Raw genomic sequence first — 13,989 nt, 5'->3', positions numbered from 1 at the left:
TCCTGAGCTACAGCCACCATGTTTTTGTTCTTATCTAATTAAATCTCCAATTCCCTCAGCTGTTATGCTGTAAATAAGACGTCTTTACAACTTACTGCAGCTGACACTTCTTCAGTTACTGAAAAGGTTTACCTGACCTGTGGCGGAAACGTTTCACTAGCTTTCCACTCAACCTTGCTTTATTATGTTGGTGTCACTGCCGAACCCTATTTTAGTGTAATTTGGGTGACTTTAAAAAGTATTCAAATTTGTTGGTGTTCCATTGGCAGCAGAAAGGTGCTATGCAAACACATTTTGTGGAGAGTAATAAATCGCTTACATTTTAACTCAACCTTGTAGTATGCAAGGAGAGAGTGGAGTTTGATCTTTTGGTGAGCTGGTGAGTCTGGTGAGACAAACATGAGATTCCTGGGATCATCCTCTGTGACACATTGTATTATTTGGGCCAGACAACTCGGTTCAAGCTGGAAAGGTACACCGTGTGAGCACTTACGGAAAGGTGAGTTTATGTTCATTGGTAGACCGGGTCTATAACACAGCTAGTGGGAATGGGTTGTAGCACTTATTTGTGTGTGGAATTGCTGTATAATTTCAATAGATTTAAAATTTCAATGTAACAAAATACTGTGTATATCTTCATGGCTTCTATCCAAAGGAAGTACTTAATAAGCCACATGTGTCACAGTTCAAGGAAAGTATGGCATCATGCTCTGATACAGTATACAATCCTGAGTGTGTCCAAAGTAATTTGCATTGCATTGCAAAGGAATATGTTCACTTTGAAGTCAGATAGAAGGAAATTCAGGATAACTAGTGGTCCCCTCACATCACCCGGCCAGTGATGGAAGCAATGTTCAAAAACAATCTTTGATTTATTAGTTTTTTTCAGATGAAAATACATGACTCTCATCTAATGTGATCTGAAAGTAAAGGGTTACATTTTTTTTTTTTAAAGAGGTCTCAATGCGTTTTTGCTTGCTCTTTCCTCTTGTTCATACTGCTCATTGGAAGGCACCATGCTTCCCAATTCAAGTAAAGCATGAAAAAATGCACAGGTCTCGTCTTGTGCGGTTTTTCTTGTAACTGTAGCCGTCAAATCAATGCAGCAATTTAGAAAGAAAAGTAGTATATGAAGGAAATAAACACACACTTCACCTCATAAGAACTCTACAGCAGTAAATGTTAGCTTTTACTTTGAACGTAGTAATACCTTAATTATTACTAAAGCTAAAGGCATAACAGACATTTGTTGCCTAAAACAGCAATTATTTACTGTTCTGCTACTGTACTCACTATTACAGCAAACGACACAATTTAGTCACTTCTGTGATTCCAGATGACCTCTGTAGATGGTCTTGCAGTAGGACGCCAAGGGAGCAGCATGACCCCGTCTCCATCGCCTTCTCCGGGGAGCCCAACTACCCTGGATACTGTCGATATAGTGGTGCTGGTGGTCTACTTCCTGCTTATCTTGGCTGTGGGCTTCTGGGTAAGTACAGGGGAAGTGTTGGTACAGATTTACAAGTAATGGCTTAAAATCCAATATTTTTCAGCACTCACTGCCTTTGTCCTTTTGTCTCTAAATGCCACTAATGTTCCTAATCATAAACGGAATTTCCTGTGTTTACACTTTTATTACAGTCATGATTGGTAAAGGGAAGACACCTTCTCAACAGCAGAATAGAAAAATGACATGAATTATTCAGCTTTCTCTGATAAGAAAAAACTATGGCTTGTGCTGTTTTATGTTGTGTAATCATTGCATTGGTTCCCTGGTAGCAGGAGGCCTTTCATCTGGTGACAGGCAGCAACATGCTGCATGAGTTCATTCTATTTTCCTCCAACAAGCTCAGATAGAGGATCGGATAGAGGATTACTTGATATAAAGTTTGGCTGAGTAAAACAAGATCTGACAAGTTAAAGACTAGTTGTGTTTGTTAAAGATATAGCTGCAGAATACATTTATTAATGAGATTCATTTTTCTACCAGTCCATGTTCAGGACAAAGCGCAGCACTGTGGATGGATACTTCCTGGCTGGGAAGAACATGACCTGGTGGCCAGTGAGTCAAACACAAACCGATTTTAACAGCTACAGTAATTGCTTAAATTTAGTTATGTTTGTGAGAATGGAGCCTCCTTTAAAACACATTTAAAAGGTCATTGAAAGGTCAGATGGAAGCAGAGTTCTCTGCAGTCCTTGCTTTTGATCCTGAGTGTGACTCTCTCATCTATAATTAGGTGGGCGCTTCACTGTTTGCCAGTAACATTGGCAGTGGACATTTCATTGGCCTGGCAGGGTCAGGAGCTGCAGCAGGAATCGGGGCTATTGCCTATGAATGGAATGTAAGAAATTGCATATCATATCTTAAGTAGGAATTTCTTACAGTATGCTAACAGGACACTGGCTTTAGTATGAAATATTCAGGACCGTTCAAAAGATGATATTTGGTAATGTGCAGGGTATACTGATGGTGCTGCTGCTGGGATGGATCTTCCTGCCTATTTACATTGCCTCTGGGGTGAGACGTCTACACATACAATAAAATGTGCCTTACTGTACATACACATGTGTACATACCTGTTAATTTACGACCTGATCTATGTTTTTCAGGTAACAACGATGCCAGAATATTTGCAGAAGCGATTTGGCGGGAGAAGGACACAGCTATTTATGGCTGTCCTATCCTTGTTTATTTACATTTTTACAAAGATATCGGTACGATACAACTCCATAGTGATTTCATGGTGCAGTGTTTATACATACAAGTTATTTTAAGATTTATCTGCTTAACTTGTGTAGTACAAATTCCATCCAGTGTGTATGTTTCTGGTCAGGTGGACATGTATGCCGGTGCAGTATTTATACAACTCGCCTTACAATGGGATATCTACCTTGCTGTGGTGCTACTGCTCTCAGTCACTGCTCTCTACACTGTTGCAGGTGACCTTTCTCCATCTCTTCCCATTTCAAAAACCATCATAGAAGCACCGTTTATTGCTTGCTGTGCAGGTCACTGGCTGTTGGAATTACAACATGCACTGCATATTGTGTTCCAGGGGGTCTGGCTGCGGTTATCTACACAGATGCGGCTCAAACCGCTATCATGCTAGCAGGAGCTCTCATCCTGATGGGTTTCAGTAAGTCGAATCGGACTCCACACAACACCTCCCTTTGTCAACACGTTGCTTTCCAGTATAAATTACCCTGTTGTCCTCATGTTAAGGTTTTGTGGAGGTTGGAGGCTGGAATGCTCTGATGGAGAGATACGCTAATGCCATCCCTTCAGTCCGCGTACCCAACTCAACCTGTGGCATCCCCCGAGATGATGCCTTCCACATATTTAGAGACCCGGTGAACTCTGACCTGCCTTGGCCCGGCATCATCATAGGCATGTCCATGCCTTCTATGTGGTACTGGTGTTCTGATCAGGTAGTCATTTTCTAAATAAATCTTATTTTTATAGCAAATTTCCAAAATAAGAGAAGTTGAAATCATAGAGACTAAACACTGGGGGTGATTAAACTTTCCACGTACAGTACTATTAATCTAAACAAGTATCGCATACACAGAATTGTTTTAGACCATTTTATTAAAAAAAATTTTTTTTGTCCTTTTGGCTTAACCCTGGAGTTCAGGGTCGCAACAGTGGATCATTGTCCGCGTGTTGATTTGCCACAGTTTTTATGCCGGATGCCCTTCCTGACACAACCCTCCCCACTGAACCGGACTGGGAATGGGCTGTTAAGGGTTCAATGTCTTACCCAGATACACTTCGACATATAGTTGGGACCGGGGATCAAACCACTGACCGTGTGGTCCGTGGACAACTGCCTTACCAACTGATCTACAGCCACCCCCACCATTTTATCAAAATAAAAAATGGTTTAAAACCAGATGATATTCTGGCAAGTGTGATTTTTACAGAGAAGGCAGTCATCAGTGCAGTGGCCCAGCATATTCAACGTGGATATTAAATATTTATTTGAATGTATCTAACTTGTAAATTATCAAGAGATCCTTCGTCTGTAAAAGATGAAACTGTGTTTTTAGATTTTGTCCATGCTGTCCTACAAATTTCTCTGAAGTTAAGTTTTGAAAGCCCTTATTTGAACCCGTCTTGAAAACTTTTTCGTTCATCAAAGAGGTCACAAAGTTAACAGTATGTGGGTGACTGTTGGCCACCTAGCCACACCTGAGGTAACAGAAGACATGAGTTGCTGTAATAAGCATTTTCTCTCTTATCATTTCAGCAATTGTATCTAATTTGTGCACATAAACCTTTAGCCCTCATACATTCCGGACACCTGAGTGATTACAGTGACCTATTTGATCTCCTTTTCCTTTCTCCACACTCTATATAGGTCCCCATTAAAATGTAATTATACAGTGCTGATTATTTTAGTTACATATTAACTAGTAGTCGCTGGGAGTTAATGGACCTTTGATTGTGATTCATTGCAGGTGATTGTGCAGCGCTCCCTGTCTGCCAAGACCCTGAGCCATGCAAAAGGCGGCTCTCTCCTGGGTGCTTATCTAAAGGTTCTGCCTTTCTTTGCCGTCATGCTGCCTGGTATGATCAGCAGGATACTTTACACAGGTATGAATCACCTGTATTTTTAAACACATGCAACATACAATTACAGTACAAGTGATGTTACTATTGTGGTTTGATTCAACTTATTTGTTTTAAGTTGAAATTTCAGTTTGAGTTGTGTTTTTTTTTTTTTTTTCATGATATTGTGAAGATGATGTGGCCTGTGCAGACCCTGAGCTGTGCAAACAGATTTGTGGCAACCCAGTGGGTTGTTCAGATACAGCTTATGCCAAACTGGTCATGGAGCTACTGCCTGCAGGTGAGACACATGTTCCCTTGTTTCCCCTTACTTCCCTTGTCCTGCGTTTTGTCCTCTATCCACACACATAACATACAGAGGCTTGTTTATTCTAACCTTTGTTTTTTCTGGCCCAGGTCTGCGGGGTCTGATGATGGCAGTGATGATTGCTGCCCTAATGTCTTCGCTGACCTCCATCTTCAACAGCTCCAGCACCATTTTTACCATGGACCTATGGAAGACTTTCAGGTCCCATGCATCTGAGTGGGAGCTCATGATTGTGGGAAGGTACAGCATGTGACCACACTGGGACAAGCAGCCATACCACAAAATACAGTCCTGGTTTTTGTATGTAGTCTGTTTACTGAAGCAGTGGTAATCAACCAAAACATTTTTTTTTTAACAGTCGCTAGAGTTAAAGCATTTTCTGAGGAGTCATATTTTGTTTTGAGAAAAAGCCTCTCCAAAGTAGGCCACCCTGCTGGCGGCTTTTTCCAGGTCTTAGGATAAAGGCTTATACAATCAGGAATATTTTATACTAACTTGGAGATCTTCTTTTCTACAAGTAACCACATATGGTATTATAATGCATTTTGGATGAAATCCTTCTCCAAACTGCATATAAACCTATTCAATTTTTCTCTTATGTTCACCCAAACCATAACCCCTCTTTCCACATATTCCTATGTGATTACTTTTCCAGATTTTCTTCTCTAGCCTTTACACACATGCAGCCGCATGCCTGACTTTACAGTGTTGCTCAGATGTATGCAAATCCCAGCTGCATAGTGACTAAATTATCCAGCACAACTGAAATTCATGGTTTAGTTTTTATGAATGTACCCATAGGATGTTTGTGCTTGTGCTGGTTGTGGTGTCCGTGCTGTGGATTCCTGTTGTCCAGGCCAGTCAGGGGGGGCAACTCTTTATCTACATTCAGTCCATTAGCACCTACTTACAACCTCCGGTCTCCATCATCTTTGTCTTGGGCTGCTTCTGGAAGAGGACTAATGAGAAAGTAAATATGTGAAACTGTGTGACTTTAAAAACCCATTGGCTGTACCAGTGATTATTTATGTGAGGTACTTTAAAGGGGCTGAATCTTTATGTAATCTGTCATTTTCAGTTTTATATTTGATTAATGATGATCTAATACCTTATTAAAGAGAGTAGAAAAGTCAAGGAAAATGTGGGAAATCTGACTTTTGGGTGAGATTTGTCACATTCAGTGTTCTTTTGACTGGATGATTAAAACTAAATTTAATCTAGTTAAACACCCAGATGTGTGTTTGTGCCTTTGACTTAAACCTTCTCGCCTAACCTCACTCCTACAGGGTGCATTCTGGGGCCTGGTTGTTGGTCTGTCTGTGGGCTGCATTCGCATGTTGTTGGACTTTATCTACCCTGCGCCCCTGTGCTATGAGGAGGATGACAGGCCTGCGGTGTTGAAATACGTCCATTACCTTTACTTCTCCACCATGTTGTCTTTTATCACTTTGGTTGTGGTGGTTACAGTCAGCTTGGCCACAGAGGAACCCAAGCCAGAACAGGTGAAGTCACAGAGTCCGTGCTAGTTTTAGGCTTAATTTCTAAGTTAATATGCATTAATATATATTAATATACAGTCATATCGACTACTATAGAATAAATGTAAGTCAAATGTAAAAATTAAAGACAATACAAGGATCTGCTCATTATAATTATTCTAAAATGCCACTGTGTGTCAGTAACACCTCATTCTACGGTTACAATACTATACACTACACACAAACATCTTCTGTTATAGTGACCTGATTTACAGTGGGCAGTTTTGTGATACTGCCTAACTTTAAATATTCGCTTCTGTAATGTCTAAGAGAAAAAAATAAATCAGATTGTTGATTCTTTGGAAGTTAACTTTGATTGGTGTGAATTTCCTTTCTTTCTTTCTTTTTTTTTTTAAACAGATCAGTCACCTCACCTGGTTCACAAGGTTGGACCCCGTGGAGCCTAAAGAGCATGTCTTCTCAGTGGAGCAGAGCATTAGGACCTTAGAAGTGATCATCAGCCAGTCAGAGGAGATTGGGGAAGACAAAGAAAACAGCAATAAAGAGCCATGTCATGACAGGAAAGGTGCGTCTCTGTTCTGCTCGCCCTTCCATTTGTCATTTTGTCCACTGTACAGACCCACTGAACTAGTCAGTGTTTCCTCTGTTTTGTACTCTCCAGAAAATTCATCCTCCATGTCCAGCGTCCAGAGTCAGTCCAGGCTGATGTCTGCCCTCTACTGGCTGTGTGGGATGGAAAGAAGGAAGGAAGGAGAGAATAACCCTGTGACATGCCCTGCACCTGAACAGTCAGTCTGTTCTTTAGAAGAAAAGCCACTTTTACAACACATTGTAAATGCCAACCTCATAATTTGCCTTTCTGTAACTGCCTTTATCATTGGCTACTGGGGTTGACAGGCACAATAGTTTTTAGGCAATCACGGGGTATGGACAGGTTTTAGTGTTTTTGCTGTTTGACAATTCCATGCATTTAAGTCGTAAAATTATACACAAATTCAACTAAGATGTAGAACACAATTTTGTGTGACACCAGATTTGTCATGAAGAACTAAATGTTAACACATTTATGAAAAGCTGACAACACTGTACAATGCTGAACAGTTGAACAATCTTTTTATTATTAAAACAACTTTATGCATTGTATGATGAATATCTGAGAAAAACACCATAAAAATGCAAAGAAAATAAAGAGCACAAAAATAACCTGTCAATTTAAGATTGTCAGCTGGGATTTAAAAAAAAAAAAAAACACACACAGAATGTTTCAATCATTTGGCTGTACTAAGCTTTGAGCCTGAGTTGGAGTGATCAGCTAGAATCTATGTACTGGTAATACTTTTAAAAATTGCAACAAATTGTAATTGTTTAAAAAAAAAAGACCCTTTTCATTCAAAACATTTGGGAGCCATTTTGAACTTGGAAAAATCAAGTCAAAGTTCAAATTAATAAAAAAAGTAAAAATACAAATCGAAAAATAATAAATTCCACCCATTGGATTACTAGACATAAAGGAAAGGAAAACTGCCTGTAAATCAAAAAATGAATGTAGAGAGGATGCCACTGATGATACCTGCATTTTATATTGCACTCTTTCCAAAGTATTTGGTCATTAACCATAAAAAAACTGAGCACCTCTAAATTTAGGTTTATTCCTTAGGCCCTCACCCACTTCTTAGGACTTTTATAGTGCGGTGCTGTATTTTGTGATAATTATTAAAAAGGTCTTTTAAGCAGAATGTCATGTTTAGCTAGCTGAGACTGACAAACTAGAAAAAGAAGCATGTCAGAATCTGATTCTGGAGCATGATAAATAGATCAAAAGGAGTTTGCTAACATATGTTAGCATACCCGCAAACATTTAAGCTGCTTAATAAGACGTGGTTCTATAATCAGAGTTACAGACTTTAGCAGTGATGGCCAATTGTTAAAGCTTTTAGATGCTATGTTGAGTTTACATTTAAGTCCCACGTCATTTTGTCTAGCAAGACTCTTCAGTCCACTATTAAAATATGCAGCAGTATATTGAGCAAACAGAGTTCAATGTAAGATCTAATATGGTAAGTGATAGTCAGATAGATGTTTTGTGGCTTAAACCACCACTGTGATGAACTTACAATGAGGTTTCTGGTTTGAGTCAGTATAACAGATGAAAGAGCAGCGACCTGATGCATTTGGTTTACCTTTCTGATATTTGATTGGGATCAGTTGAGTGAGGGCACATTTTAAAGACCCGCATCCCTCTTTTTTTAATTTTTACTTTTTCACAGAGCAGTGCTTTCTGTTTGGATGTGAGGGTCTGCGGGTGGGGCTGGGGTGGTGGTGATGGTGGGCTCTTGACCAGCAGAGCTTTCCTCTTGGTGGTCCACAATTACCTCGGGGATGAGGGCTCGTCCCATCCCCTTTAGGACCAGACCTCCGTCTGTACATAACAGTTAAGGGGGAGAAGTTAGCCAATATCTCAATTCAGATGTGTCTCAAACTTGAGCTCAAGCAACAAATCAAACGTTTACACTCTGTAAGACACCAAGGATTGCTCTCATTAGTAAATCTAGCCAATATTTAATTTCATTTTAGGGATGGAGGTTAATTTTAGAGAGCATCTTTGGTGTGTTAAACTTCAAATGTGTAACATTTTTTACATAGCTTTATTCAAAAATTGCAAGAAACACAGCACACTGGTGGTTTAAAGCTTAGTATGTTTAGGGCAATGTTACAAAAAGTATTAGCAGGTAAAAGCCGCCCGACCTCAGCAATAGGGTGGGAATCACAAGCATGTTAGTGTCAGTAAAAGTGCAGGACAAACCCATAAATACATACTAATATACTTAAATACACGTACACGGTATGCATATACTAAAATGAGCAAATGGCTGCATTGCATTTTTGCCCCCCACACAGACACACAAACATGCAGTAAAAACAGAAGCAAGGCCAATGCATCAGCCAATCAGATCCTTACCATCACCTGCCTTGCAAAGCTCATCTTACAGGCAGGCCAGCAGTTCACACATCTGAAATATTTACACATTTCCTGTCATGCTTCAAGTCACCACAGTTACTTTTAGTGTTCTAGGCATTGTGAGACTGTGAAACCAAAAGCCAGAAAGCTAAATAAAGTAATGCCCTTGAGAGGAAGCTGAAATCAGCCAATACTGAATTGAGTATGTGCAGACGACCAGCGAGTGATTTCAGTTGCTGCTTATAATAAGAAATCCTGTCTAATGTCAAACATCCCTGAAGAGTTATTTGTACACAGTTATTTAATCAAGTAAGTAATTGTGGTACTTCTACACCGAGTTACATAAAGGCTCTGAATGTGTTTTCCACCAGTCAGTCATAGATCTGCACTGCTGCACTACAAAGTGACCACACCAAAGATCTTCTATTAGGAGCTAGATGAGATTTTCCACTGGAAAAACTTGATCATACAGTTCATGTTGTGCAGACAAACACACAGGGAGTGAGGCTGCTTCAGCCAATAAGTTTGTTGCAATATTAAATGAAAACTAATAATGTTTTTTTAATTCATAATTCTAAATGCAAACTATTTTGCTTTTTTATAACTATTCAAATAAAATGATACTGCACACTAGCCCTGGCACACTGTCTTACTATTAAACTTTTGAAAACAAACAACAATTTGTAAGTCACGAGTTACCGGTTATGATCTTGGAGGAGGAGCTGCACAGGTCGTTTCCATTGTCGCTTGCTGCAGGTTGTGGGGGTGGTGGCATGCTGGGTCGAGGACGTGGCCTTGGAACTGGCCTGGAAGGCCGAGGGAGAGATCCAGAGTGGTAGGAATGCAGAAGGGTGGAGTGGGATACATCATGAGTGTCGATAAGGGTGGGAGAGCTGGGGGGAGAGGGCTCAGTCTCCCCCTGGGCTTGGTGGGCTTGAGGAGGCTGTGGCGGCGGGTGGCTCGGAGCCTGGATTAAGCTGTCTTTGCTGGGGTTGCGTCGAGGTGTGATGGGTGGGTACTGAGGAGTAACTGGTGCCTGGGTGTTAGTGGGCTGGGAGGAGAAGGGGCTTGCTTGTTTTGGTGGAGCTGGGGCCTGCTTCTTGGTGCCTTCAAAAGAAAACACAGTTATGTCATCATATTAGTGATATCAATGACATTACATAATGGGAATGCCCTTTCTCTCACCTCTGCGGACCATGTGTGGACTAGGCCCTCTGGACCCACCCTGAGGCTGAGGGGTTCCTACTGTAAGATGGACGGAACCATTCCTCTGGGGAGGGGGAGTGGACATCATCTCACGGGCTGGGCTGTATAAATACAGTAATTATAAATGTCAATAAATAAACATGTCATCCGTGGTTTGCATTCAACGAGCAAGTGATGGTTCAAGAAGTCATGCATAATACATAGTACTGCACAAATTACTATGTATTTAAAAAAAAAAGTGTAAAGAAGATGCAAAATCAGAAAATAAGCTTGTTTCAAAGACTGAAGGAAGGTACTGTAACGCTGCATGCAAAGTCAGAAGACAGAGCAGTCAAACACGCAGACACGCTGAAAGGAAGGAAGCAACTATAATTTTAAAAATAGACAATCATCACAGCGAGCACAGAGAGAGAGGGGTAGGATAAAGGTTATCTGTAAAGAAAGCATAACATGATTTTCATTTGCATTTTTAATTTGTTAGAATGGTGCCAAATTTAAAGCTTTGGTCATTGTAGACATTGTTATTCTTCAGATTTTTTTTATATTATGATTTCTGATATTGAAACTGCAAACTCAAAGATCAATTAAACACATAACAAACAAAGAGTGGGTAGAGCTCCAGGTTGGCTGATTGGCTGCGAGCAGGCGGTGGAGTATTGTTGCTACCTCAGCTCGCTTCTTACCTGCTCTCCTCTGCGCTGAGCTGGGGTACAACCTGAGGTTGCACTGTAGCTACCTGGACCCCACCACCACCCAGACAACCACCACTACCACCACCAGCAGCAGCACTACCAGCTCCATTCAAGCCAAGCTGCTCAGCCTCTGTAGCCGTGGACAGAGGCTGGGGCTGTGGCTCAGGGTGGGAAGGACCCCAGATTTCCAGAGGGGGCAGTGGGGGTTGGAAGGTGGGTGAGGTTAGCTGTGGCTGCTTTCTATTTACAGCGCTGGTTCTACGTGGAATGGGCTCCGGCTGTTTGTTAACAGTGCTAGGAAGGGGGGAGAGGGGAGAGAGTTCAGGAGGGCAAACCACACGCCATCAGACAGTGAAAGAGACTGAGACAGAAAAAACCCAGCAAGAGCGGAGACAGACAGAAAAGAAAGAAATGAAGCATGAAACAGAAAGAGACGCCACTTCCTGGGTTCAGTAAAACCAGATCAGAAAGAAGAACCCCGACAAGGACATAAAACCACAACAGTGACCTTTTAAATAGAAAAACTTTAAAACTGCGACATGGCTGCAAGGACATAGAACACATGTGCCACACCATACCAACAAATATGCAAGGAAGCCCACAGAAAACATAAAACCAGCAACCTAAAGTATAACCTAAGCTTTAATTGGAAATAAAGGAGATAACAAAAGCGTACACAAGAGTAACACAAGAGAGTTATAAGTAAAGACAAAGTGGTATCCCAACAATATTGAAAATGATTTGTGTTTCATTAAATTATGTCGTTCATCATTCTCTGTACCATCTTTGAGTAAACATAACTGATTAGCATGTGCTGATATCACCTAAACACAGAAATATGGTGAAAACAATGACAACAAACATCATTCCCTTCTTAGATCAATCAGTGACTAAGTTGATGGGAGCTACATTGGGCTACAGCACAGCCTTGAAGTCGGGACTGGGCAGATCTTCAGTGGGCGTTTCAGTGACTGTGATGGACTCGTCAGCCACTACATAGAGGGCCGACACGGTAGGGCCCCGCGACTCCTGCCTGCTCAGTGTCTTGGGACGGGATGAGAGCGTGAGCGGCAGGCTGAGGCTGAGGTTGGGGCGAGACAGGTACCTGTCTTTACGGGGAGTGTGACTGTCCCCTTCCTGCCCCACCAGGCTGCCAGGGCGTTTCCTATCCAGGCTGGATTCAGGGTCTGGGGTTGGAGGGTGGCTGGGCATGGCGAACATGCCCGACACGTTGAAGTCGACCTCTGGAGGGAAGAAGAATACAGAAATGACTAATATTACAATGAGGAAATTACAGCATCCAACAATTTGTATTTAACAAAATTATTTGGTTAATGTACACGGGTTTCATAAAAGCAGAACAGTCGGAACAGAGGCTTTACAGTGTTTGCAACTGTTCTGATGTGTTTAGGTGCCTACTTCATGTAACTACTGTATAAGAGAGCCCTGAGCGAGAGCAGTCATCTTTCCTTTGCTCATTTGCTCAAATCACATTTGAAGATTTGGCTTCTGCTCATCAACATGAGAACCCAAATTCCACAACAGAAAGTCGAAGGAGCCACACTGAAGCAGAGGACTCCAAATAAAACCATTGCTGTAGAATAAACCCTATCATCAATGTGCATAGTACAGCTTCAATCCAATAAAATGCAGTTAACAATAAACAATAGTATTATTTCCAAATTAGAGACATTAATCAAACGTTAGGCTTACCAAAAACAACAGTTTGAAACATACCATATTTACAAAGAGAATTGGTGAGATTACTAATGCCATTAAAATGTGAGGGTTTGCACTTTAACCACTGGAGAATACAAAGAAAAACACAAAAATCCTAAACTTAACTGAGGGAAGCATAGTTTACAGCAATAGCAACAGTATGTAATAATCAGTAATTCTTGTTTTTTTTTTTTGTCAGACTTGCTAAAAAATGCGGTACAGACATTCCCATCATCCACGGGCCATGCTATGACTCTTCACCTAGCGCCATCACCAGGTCAAAAAATGTGTTGAGGATATGTCAGCTCTTAATATTCCTCTCTAAAAAACTTTTTAAAAACATTTTTGCAAATGTGCATTTAATGGCAAAAAGTGTGATAACACAACATGTCAGGTAAATAACCAATAGTGACTTCACCCCTTTAGTTACATTTTGCTCAATTTGACTTCTTTAGGGTAACAGAGAGAAAAGGTATCATTACAAATACAACATAGGTGTTTTACCCTCAGGGAAGAACCAATCAGCATGTTGAATGATTGGCTCAATGATGGCGACTACATGGACAGATGTTGCTGCCGCCATTTCTGCCAGAGTCCTGAACGCAAACACAGAAAGTAAAAGGAGAGAGGAGGCAGGTCAGCTGGCTTGACCAACTTTAGATAGTAAAGTAAAATGTGTGCAAGTTTTTTCCTACCCCTCAGTCTTGGCCCAGAGCAGATTGGGTCCCAGCACAATGGCAATGTTGCTGGGAGTCATTTTATTAACATCACTGTCCTGAGCCAGTTTAGCGAGGAACTTTACAAGATACCTGCAATAGACACACAAGTTGCTTTGGCATCTTGCAAGTGGGTTACAACTTTGAGGAACTCATAATCTCAGAATGACTTATAGCAAACGCGTGAGACCGGTCTCTATTAAATTGACTGCAAAATATCTTGCATTTGCTGTTTCTAACTTATGAAAGTGAAAAGTGGAACTGAAATTAACTCTATACACCCAATACCCCTGCTTATAAGAAACCCACCGTGAC

At 41.0% G+C, this 13,989-nt stretch overlaps 2 protein-coding genes across 4 annotated transcripts in view; one reads left to right on the top strand and one right to left on the bottom strand.

Moving 5' to 3' along the window:
• Positions 1-228: 228 nt before the first annotated feature.
• On the top strand, positions 229-7,667 carry slc5a11 (solute carrier family 5 member 11). The gene is made up of 16 exons (XM_067476363.1): positions 229-499; positions 1,337-1,489; positions 1,991-2,062; positions 2,241-2,345; positions 2,462-2,521; positions 2,614-2,718; positions 2,838-2,943; positions 3,060-3,140; positions 3,227-3,432; positions 4,465-4,600; positions 4,749-4,856; positions 4,973-5,123; positions 5,685-5,853; positions 6,170-6,385; positions 6,782-6,947; positions 7,044-7,667. The coding sequence occupies exons 2-16, from the start codon at positions 1,337-1,339 to the stop codon at positions 7,274-7,276; spliced, it is 2,067 nt and encodes a 688-aa protein (XP_067332464.1). The 5' UTR covers positions 229-499; the 3' UTR covers positions 7,277-7,667.
• Positions 7,479-13,989, bottom strand: part of arhgap17b (Rho GTPase activating protein 17b) — a 21,198-nt gene continuing 14,687 nt past the window's right edge. The window contains exons 14-21 of one of the 3 annotated variants that reach the window (XM_067476356.1): positions 13,654-13,767; positions 13,463-13,554; positions 12,345-12,483; positions 11,231-11,533; positions 10,527-10,648; positions 10,041-10,448; positions 9,342-9,393; positions 8,662-8,801 (exon numbers count right to left, since the gene is read on the bottom strand). In XM_067476356.1, the coding sequence (XP_067332457.1) occupies positions 9,386-9,393; positions 10,041-10,448; positions 10,527-10,648; positions 11,231-11,533; positions 12,345-12,483; positions 13,463-13,554; positions 13,654-13,767 (1,186 nt within the window). In that variant the 3' untranslated portion in view covers positions 8,662-8,801; positions 9,342-9,385. Of the gene's footprint in view, positions 8,802-9,341; positions 9,394-10,040; positions 10,449-10,526; positions 10,649-11,230; positions 11,534-12,344; positions 12,484-13,462; positions 13,555-13,653; positions 13,768-13,989 lie in introns of all 3 variants that reach the window. The other 2 variants (XM_067476355.1, XM_067476357.1) reach the window with 2 other exon arrangements.

Source organism: Channa argus, chromosome 15 (assembly GCF_033026475.1).
Source record: "Channa argus isolate prfri chromosome 15, Channa argus male v1.0, whole genome shotgun sequence".
Taxonomy (NCBI): Eukaryota; Metazoa; Chordata; class Actinopteri; order Anabantiformes; family Channidae; genus Channa; species Channa argus.
This window is presented reverse-complemented; position numbering and strand designations above follow the sequence as displayed.

Coding starts and splice junctions, on each gene's coding strand:
- slc5a11 (XM_067476363.1), top strand. CDS start 1,337: ATGACCTCTGTAGATGGTCTTGCAGTAGGACGCCAAGGGAGCAGCATG. Junction 2,346..2,461: donor CTATTGCCTATGAATGGAAT/GTAAGAAATTGC, acceptor GGTAATGTGCAG/GGTATACTGATGGTGCTGCT. Junction 3,141..3,226: donor TCTCATCCTGATGGGTTTCA/GTAAGTCGAATC, acceptor CCTCATGTTAAG/GTTTTGTGGAGGTTGGAGGC.